This window comes from Microcebus murinus, chromosome 7 (genome assembly GCF_040939455.1).
Source record: "Microcebus murinus isolate Inina chromosome 7, M.murinus_Inina_mat1.0, whole genome shotgun sequence".
Classification (NCBI taxonomy): Eukaryota; Metazoa; Chordata; class Mammalia; order Primates; family Cheirogaleidae; genus Microcebus; species Microcebus murinus.
Window position 1 is genome coordinate 85,555,630 of NC_134110.1, and position 9,866 is coordinate 85,565,495.

Consider the following 9,866-nt stretch of genomic DNA (forward strand, 5'->3'; position numbering starts at 1 on the left):
AAGGCAGAGCTCTCATGAATGGGAGTAGCACCTTTATGAAAGGAAGTGCAAGGGAGCTGTTAGCCCCTTTTTGACTTTCTGCCATGTGAGAACACATAGAAGGCACCAGCTATGAGTTCCCTTGTCAGATGCCAAATCTGCTGTCGCCTTGATTTTGAACTTCCCAACCTCCAGAACCACGAGCAATAGATTTATGCCGTTTATAAATTACCTAGTGTAAGTTATTTTATTATAGTAGCTTAGATGGACTAAGACAGACCTTAGTGCATTTTTAGGTGGGCCATTAAGCTGTAGTGATTAAATTTTGTGTCATACTTCAGATTGGTTTGGCAGTTGGCGACATCGCTGAGGTTCAGAAACATGCATCACTGAAGAGAATCGCTATGCAGGTAAGCGTGGATATTCTTTAACTTATGATGGGCTGTGTCCTGGTAAATCCATTGAAAGTTGAAAATATTGTTAAGTTGAAAACTTACTAAAATTAACACCATTATAATTATTTGTACGTAAGAAGGGCTGATTTTCTGAGAACACAGTTATTTAATATGGATATTTTCTCAATCCTGAGGAGCAACATCCTGTTTGCATATTCTCTGGTATCCTGCTATGATAAAAAATGATGAACAAAATGTTCCAGAACAATCTCAGTAGAGAAATTGAGAAATTGCCAGAGGCTCTTTTTTTATGTCAACATGTGGCTAACCAGGTAGCTGGACCAAGAACCTCCCTGGTGTGAGGTATTCTGTCTTATACAAACCCGCTGTTCAAAGGATTTCCTGATATTCGGGGTAGGGAATTACAGGGTCCCCATGGCATGTTTAATATGGAAGTTTTAACTACATCCATGATGTTTTGCTCTCTTGGGACATCTCTCATTTTTCTAGACAATTTGATGTAGAATTTGCTAGACTCAAAGGTTTCTGGATAGGTCCTTGGCTATGGAATCTTGTGAGGTAGTTTCCTGTCATACAACACAAAGTTATTTCTTTGCTCTAACTGCATTGTCTTTAAATTTCAAATTCGATTGGGAATATTTGATGCTTCAAGAATATCTGATGACCAGTTGAGTGTATACATTCAGAAACTTCAGTCTGTTCAGTGGAAAGAAAAATCCATGCAAAGATACAACTTTCTCTTCACTCTTGTCTCCACTTTTTTTTTTTTTTTTGGTCTGAGTCACAGTTGTTTCTTTCCTGTTATACATTCATCTACACATTAGCATTTATTTGTTCAAAAACAATGTTGCAGTACATGGTATGTGCAAAACGCAGTACAACTTGGCATGAGAACCCAGAGGAAATAAGTGGATGTGGTTCCTGATTTTACTGAGTAAAATGTGCTTAGTTAGCACTCCAGCTAAACACTCAGAGAATGAAATATCAAAATCAGCGTAGCGACTTTGCTTTCTGGATCAGTCTACACTTCCTGTTTCTGTAATAGTGTACTTTGCTTTTAAAAACCTCTCTGCTTTTGCTCATAAAAAAGAAAATCAACTTAGAACAATTCCTAAACTGTATGACCTTTGCCTTAGCTGTGTATTGTACAGAAAGCTTGGAACATTTAGGGAACAAAAACATACTAATTAAATTGTTGTTAGGTACAGAAAAAAATGCAAAACTAATTAAGGGACTGCCACATGGAAGATGTGGGATAAGTCAGTGTTAAAAGATGCTGGGATTTAAAAGGACCTGAAACTGTCCAGGACTCGGGGACTCTAGCAGGAGCAAAGGGGCAGAACACAAGTAGGGAAAGTGGCTAAGGTGCTGTCACGAGGCCCCCTTGCCTAGAAAGATGATTCGTGTTAGAGGGCAGTAAGGTTACCCCAGATGATGGAGGATTTTATTGAAAAACAGCAAACAAAGACCGTAGCTTTGACAGGGCAGCAAATGATGAAGTGCTTCAGGTTACTTTGTTAGTGAGTGAAGACTTTTTATCAGCTCTCATAAAATGAAAGTGGTATTTAAGATGATCTGCTATTATCTTGGTTTAGTGAGGAAAGACTGGAGGAAGGAAGCTCTAATGACAGGTTATTACTATTAATAAGGGTAGAGTTTAGGACTCCAGGCAGATGATAAGGAGAACGCTATATAAATCTCTTGGCAGGGACGTCAGCAGTCCCCCATAACTGTCCTGAAAACTCTTTAAAATAACAAGGAAAATAAATTTAAAATAATAATATAAGCAACAGCACCAGATAAAATGTTTTGAGGAAGCCCACACAACTACAGTGTCAGTGTGGTTGAGTTGAAAAGCATGATCCTCTATTGTATTTACATCACTCCCTAAAACCAAACAGCACAAAACCTAGTACCCCCATGTTACCTGTTCCCTGTTTTGGATCAAGAACAGCATCGGCCAGAAAACCAGGACACCATTCTCCCAGTCCCTCCGAGTTGTTTCTTAAGCAACTCTCTGCAGCCATTCTGAAACCTATGTCTGAGTCCACAGCAGAACTGGGAGCAAAGAGGGATGAGTCACTTATTTTACATGGTCATTTACAGGGTCATTTAGTCCCTTTACAGAGTGGTCTTGAGCACGTGTGGAGACAGAGAGGTCCCTGGGATAGCACATGCTGGGAGATGTGTCCAATACAGGAACTTTCCGTTCCTCGGGGCGGGAGTTGTGATTATTTTGAAGGGCTGAGAGCTGTTTGGGGTACATTGGCATAGCCACTTTCCAGCACAGTGCTGGCAGGTGTAGACACCCCATAAACATATATAGCCTCACTGCAAATTAGGAAAAGAAATTCACAGAGTGCATCTTGCCCTTCAATATGGAAACTCCACCAGTTAGAGAAGGTAAAGATGCTACCATAGGCCTATAGAGCCACTCTCAGTGGGTCCCATTGAGCCCACACTGGACTTGGAGTTTTGCTTGTCAGCCTCTGCCAGGACCATATTTGAGAGAGGCAATCTGGCAGCTCCTATGTAGACCATGAACAGGTTAAGCTACACCATGAACTTTATCTGTTGGCAAACACTGGGCTTGGGTAAATCTTTCCAGTCAAGTTTGAATAAGTTAGTAATGACACATGACCTCAAAATAAATAAATAAATATATGTATAATATATATATGTATGCACATACATACATATATATATATGGCAAGGGGAAAGGAATATTACCCTAAAGACCCAAGGAAAAAAAAGAATCTTGAAAATTATTATAGAAAATCAAAGAACAACTAACTGATATTGTTAATAAAATACAAAAAAACACATAGCTTTCCTTGAAACTGGAACTAATATATAGTATGTTAGGTAGTTGTAAGTGCTTTAAAAATAGCAAGGAAGCAAGATAGGGAGAGTGTCATTGTGGGGTGGAGTGATGGGGGTTACAATTTTAAGCAGTGTGGTCAGGAAAGTTCTTACCTTGTCACCATTCGTGACTGTAAATCATGTATTGAAAATCCTATGGTCTTATATTAGAAAGCAAGTCTCACTACATGGTAATTATAATAAACATATCTAAACAACAGACACACCAAAGAGTCCCAGATAAATTTGGCTAACACAAACAAAAAGGTAGAAAATATGAAAAATTAAATGTAAATTCAAGATAAAAGAATTAAATGGGATACAATATTATATTCCAAAAAAATAGAAATTATATTCAACATAGGTCATGGATAAACCAAATTACACCTGACAGCACAGCATGAAAAATGTCTAAAATCCTCTTAGGCATGCTAGTTCAAGTTCTTTTACTGCTTACCTTTGTCTTTTCCCAGTTATGCACTTCTTCCTGTCTCCTACCCTAGGTGTATGTGCATATACATTCATATATGCATAAATTATATGTATATATTCATACCACTCATATTTCCCAGTCGTGCACGTTTTGTAGTACTGTAACATCCCAAGAGTATGACTGTCTTTTTCTTCTTTATATCTTCAGTGTTACTCACAGTCCCTGAACAGTAAACACCTGCTGGTTTAAATTGAATTTTCTTAAACATCTTGCCCCTGGACTGCCGATCGCTGCCCTTGTCTTGTCAATGAGTGAGATGAGGGGCAGGGGCCAGTGACTGAGCTAGGGACTAAGGACAGCCCACCTGGTGTGCAGAAGTCAGATGTAGGAATCCGTTCTCATTTTGCTGAACTAATGATTGCTTCTGTGCAGTACAAAAGTTCCAGATACTAATTAATGATTCTATCAATAAATCCAAAATGCACTTTAGGTGGAACTTCATACCAGCTTAGAGAAGAAGCTGCCATTCTGGTTCCTACGCAGAGTGGATCAGAAATCCACCATTGTCTATCCCAACAAACCCAGATCTACTGGGAGGTTATTTGTAAGTACACGTAACAAATACCATCAATAAGGTGCTACTGCTTGACTTCATTCATTGTGTTATGCATAAGGGGGCCCTTTTGCAGACTTTGTGTCTGCTCTGCCTGTGGGAAAAAATTGTTGTGGGTTTTTTTGTTGTTGTTTTTGTTTTAAAGGACATGAGTAAGTGATAGGCAGGAAGAGGGAGGCATTTGCTTTGCTCTTCCAGGAGGCTCATACAGAGCATCTGTGTTAAATGTAAGCCATGGCCCTGTGAGAGCAGATGGGTGAGCAGACCAGCCATACCCTTCAGTATCTTTTTTTACAGTGCAGGTACTTCATTTGTTTTTCTTAGTCACATGTCACATTTATGAGCAGATATAGGTATATATATATATATATATATATATATATATATATATATGTATATGTATATATATGTGTGTGTGTGTGTGTGTGTGTATGTATTTGTATGTCTAAGGGTATATATAGAACACACAGGTACATACACACACACACACAGGGCATGGCCACTATTGAAATATACAAAGCCATCAAAGACTAAACAGTGCTATTGCATTATAGTGGAAGAGGGACCACAGAAAGAGTACTAGTGCTAATCCTAACCAGGCCTGGGCTTCCCTCATGTCTGTGATTATTTTTCATGAGTCCTTTGCAGGTTAATTTTCCCTGATGTAGTCATAAAATGAAAAAAATGACCTAAGTGTCAGTCTAGGCTTTTATCATAACCTCGCATTGTCTCCGTGTCTGATTGCACGCATATGCATAGTTGCTGTTACTACCTGAACACAGAGTGCCTGGCAGTTGATTTCTCTATCCTAGAGCTCAGCCTTGAGTTCCAGGCCCCTATACCCAGCTGCCAACTTGGCATCTCCCTTGTATGTCTTGAAGGTGCCTCAAATCCAGCATGTTTGAAACCAGTCTTCACTGCTCCCATGTCCCACCCTCTGCTCACACCCCCTACTGAAAACTAGTGAAGAAGTCCCAGTCCTTCACCAAGTTCCTAGTTGCAACACAATGATGTCAACACCATTCATTTGCCTATGTCAGCCAGCCACCCAGGAGGCACGCTGGACGGCACACTTGACATGTCCCCTTCCTCTCTCTGTCCCCTCAAGTCCAGTCAAGCCCCATGTTCAGTGCATTTGACTGGGTGGTGGTCTGTGCAGTAGCCATCGTCCCTTGCCTGGACTCCTAGAATCTTCTCATTCTTGGTCATTTCACCTCTTCCCTGGACTCTCCCCATGGTTTTGAAGATACTAAATTAAAACAGAATTTATCAAAATAACAATTCAGAAATTTTTCCCTGTGAAATTTTGTTGCATGGTTCAGTTGTGTTGAATAATGGTGCAGAGCAGCTTGAGAGAATTAACAATTAATTTTGTATGGAATGCCATCTCCCATGATGGGAATTTTTCACGATAATTTAAAAAATGATTCAATTAAGGCCCTTCTTAAACAATCCCATACCCCATTTTACTCCTTTTGTTTTACTTGCACGTTTTAATGTTTCTCATGCATTTTTAATGTATTTGTACATTTTTAATGTTATATTTTAATATATGACTTAATTTTATAGCTCTTTACATGTATGTTTCTCATAGAAAACTGGATTCTTTGAGGGCCACAGTTTTGCCTTATCAATATTTGTGCTAGTGAGCCTAGTTGAATTTTGGCACATGCTCAAGAAATAACTTCTGAATTGAATTTGATTTGAGTAATTATTTTGTTTTATCCGACAGAATTTATTTTGTTACTTGTTTTGCAACCGAGAAAAAAGACAAGAAACACCAAATGCTGATACATCTTTGGAAATGGAAATTTTGAAACAGAAATACCGGTATGGATTTTTCCTTCCATCTGTATTTGAGAAATTTAAAACTCTTAAATAATAATACATGGTATAAGGTGATATTGTATATTGGTGTTTACTTATTTTATATATTAAGCTGTCTTTTATTGACCGATGTGGCTAGTGTACTGAGAGTCATGAGACATTTTTCAGATCCAAAAGCTTATTTGCCACTACTCACCAATCAGTTTGCCTTCCAAAAATAAATGAATGAAAATGTAAATGCTGATTTCCTTTCTCTTGTGAGCAGTATTGTAAACTACATGCTTCATGAGCCATCTGAATTCATAGAGCAAAGCTCTAAAAGCTTTAGAGGATCCCTGGAGTAACTATGTTGTTGACAGTGGTTAAGCCTGCGGGCTTTAGGGTTAGTTTACTTGAGTTTAAACCGCTGTTTAACTAGGTACTTACTAACTCTGTGACCCTGGGCAAGCTGCTTAACCTTTCCATATAGTAGTCTCTTGTTTGTAAATGGGGGTGGGGGTAGAATAAACCTAGCCTTTAACAGTGTAACTTTGGAAAATCACTTAAACTTCAAAAATAAGTATTCCTTGGAAGGATCATGAGTACCATGAGGCTGTAATATGAGCACAAATAATCTGATGAAGAACACTTCTAGTACCTATGCCTGCCTGTACTCAGAAGGGCTAAAAGAGGAATTGAAAGGATATTCAAAATGTGTCTGTTTTTTTAGGCTGAAGGATCTCACTGTTCTTCTCGAAAAACAGCATGAGCTCATTAAACTCATCATTCAGAAAATGGAGATCATCTCCGAGGCAGAGGATGAAGATAACCATTGTTCTTTTCAAGACAAGTTTAAGAAAGAGCAGCTGGAACAAAGGAATAGCAAATGGAATTGTGTGTTGAAAGCAGTCAAGGCAAAAACGTACCAGCCAGAGCGTTAGTTACCAACAGCTTTCATGGGGCTTCCCATGGGGAGTTAGCATCACTTGCTGGGTCTAATTTCCAATTCCAAAAGAATGAGAAAGAAACAGAAATCTGATTGATTTCACTACATGTGAAATTGTGGTTCCTGAATTCTATATAAAAGTGTAAACCATCTTTTTCTCTCTCTTTTCATATTTTCTGCCGATCACTATGTATTGAGAATATCCTTGCAGATATATTCAATTTGGATTTTAATGAGTGGTAACCTCATTATTGGAATGAGTAGAAAACTAGTTTGCTAGCACACACATTTTCAATAATAAGGAGTAGTAAACGCAACTATTAAGCTAGAATGCAAATGTCAGTACTGAATTCCTGCTTGAGAATTGTCTAATCTGTTATACCTTAGAAAAATCATCTCAAGCATTAGTAATACCTTAGATGATAGTCTCAAGTATTAGGTTGAGTTCTACCAGTTGGAAAGCTGCTTTGTGTTGGAAGAACCTGTGGGTGGTACCCTGTGTACTCTGCTGTCCCTGCAAGGATGAATGGCACCATCCTTCTTACTGCTTTCAACACACCTGGTGTCACTGCACGTCGTATAGCTAGAGATCAAATTAGTAGACCTTATGATATGCATGAATTTTACTATAGATAATGTATTTGTTCACCAATGATCATAATAAATGTAACACCTATATGGTATTCCTCAGTCATTATTGTGTGAGCCTTTTTGTTGCATTTAATTTTTTGAGACTTGCAAAAATGCCTCCATCACATACTGCCTTTTTTCTTTTGATGTCTAGGCAAAGTGTGAATTAATCACACACCTCATCATTGATCTTTGCAAGGTCGTGCTCTTGCTTTATTTCCCCCTTTCTCCTGATTCTCACATTTATTCCCTCACTGCCCCTGGGAGATGTCACTCTAATGAATATGCCTTTGGCTGTGTGTGTGTGTCCTTGTGTTATGCTGAACAGTGTTGTGTGGAGCACGTTGTGTTTATGTACGTAGATTTTATTATGCTATGGCTCTTATTTCTGTTTTTTTTTTTTGTTTTTTTTTTTTACTTATTTGTTATACTTCTTATTTCTGTTTCTTATTTATTACCACTGGACATTATGCTTAAAATACAGTTATGTTACCATGTGTCCATCTAACACCTGTGACAGCTGCTTATTATTTCATTGTGTGCACCCATAACACTGGATTTAGCTATTCTAGAGATGGACAGCTTGGTGGCCACACGCCTTCCTGCTATCACACACTTTCTCAAACATGCATTCATACAAACCAGCAGAGTGCTGAGTGATACTATGTAATATCACAAAAGCAGACATTTTTACATTTGCGGTCCAACAGAGCACATGGCCTAGAGACAATGTCGTGTGTTCCTTAATACAAAGGAGATCTTTGTTCTTTATTTTCCTTAAAACAGAAAGGCTGGAAATTCATGATACAGGAGCAATAACCAAGAATCTCCTGCTCTTCAAAAAATGGTTATTTTTTTTGTCTTCACACTTCTCAAACTTCGTATAGATTTCCAGTCAACATTTACTGAGCCCCAAGAGGGTGTGAAACACTGAACCACATCTGCTGTGTGGATATTGAAATAAATGGCTTGTCTTAAAATCACCTCAGCAACTGGTGAGCTCTCAAGAAGCTTACAGTTGGAGGAGTCAACATTTACTTTCCACAGTCCTCTCCTCTTACTGCACGCACTGCATTCTCCTGCTTTTCCACTGTTTCCCTGACTGCTGCTTCCCTCTTCCCCACCCGGCCTCCCTTTCCTGCCGGCCAGCTCCCTGTGGACATCCCCGAGTTCTGTGCTTGGCCCTTTCCTTTTCGGCCTCATCATCTTCATAACTGCATTTACATATGCAGCTGACAAACTGATACAAACTCTCTCCCCTTTCTTCCAAAGCCCAGGCCGGCAGGTCCATATTTTATCAAATCAAATAGATATAAATCTGAATTTGGTGGAGTGCGGAAAGCAAACTACTCCTGATTTCCCATCTTTCATCAATGGTACCAGTATTCTCTCAGACTCCTAGACTTGAAAGAATATAGTATTCATATGTTGAGTTAACTTTCCTAAACTAGAGCTCTGGGCCTTCACATCCATATTATAATAAAAAGCTTTAAAGGTTTTGTCTTCATAACAACCTAATCTTAACCTGTCTACTCAATCTAAATTAGCTTTACTGTCCAGTATTCTGCACTTTGCCCAAACCAGAAGACCTCTGTTTTATCCAAACAGTTCATGGTTTCCCATCTATTTATCTCCAGCTATACTGTCTTCCACCCTGAGTGTCCTCTTTTCAACTCTTTTAGAGCTCAGTTTCAACGGCACCTCCACTTTGAAGTCTCTCCTAATCCTGCCAACTGATTGTGCCTCCTGCCTGCCCTGAACTGGCGCACATGTGCTTCTCCTCTGGTACTGCTGCCTCTATGGTCACCGTGACTTGCCCTGCCCCTCCCCCAACTAGGGGTACACTCCCTGAGGTTCACATTCACTGTCACCATTGGTCTCAAGTGATACAAAGAATTACACCCTGTTTTATCTTTTTCATCCTGTGTAGCTCCTGGCACAGTGCTTTACACATAACAGACGCTCAACTATACACATACACAAATAATAAAAATCAGTGAAAATATTATCATAGGCCTGAAAGATAATGCAAGAAGAGCCACTAAAATATCACTTTTCTGTTTTTTTGTTCCCACTGCTTCAATCTGGGTTGTTGTTTTTATGATTTTTAACTAGGGTTAAAAATATGGCTGGGCGCGGGGGGTGGCTCACGCCTGTAATCCTAGCACTCTGGGAGGCCGA

The 9,866-nt window shown here is 39.1% G+C and overlaps 1 protein-coding gene across 1 annotated transcript in view; it reads left to right on the top strand.

The window, feature by feature from the left end:
• TRPA1 (transient receptor potential cation channel subfamily A member 1) overlaps positions 1-7,050 on the top strand; it is a 46,637-nt gene extending 39,587 nt beyond the window's left edge. The window contains exons 24-27 of the mRNA XM_012786359.3: positions 321-389; positions 4,181-4,294; positions 6,036-6,133; positions 6,840-7,050. Coding sequence (XP_012641813.3) covers positions 321-389; positions 4,181-4,294; positions 6,036-6,133; positions 6,840-7,050 — 492 coding nt within the window. The remainder of the gene's footprint in view (positions 1-320; positions 390-4,180; positions 4,295-6,035; positions 6,134-6,839) is intronic.
• The last annotated feature ends 2,816 nt before the right edge of the window (positions 7,051-9,866 follow it).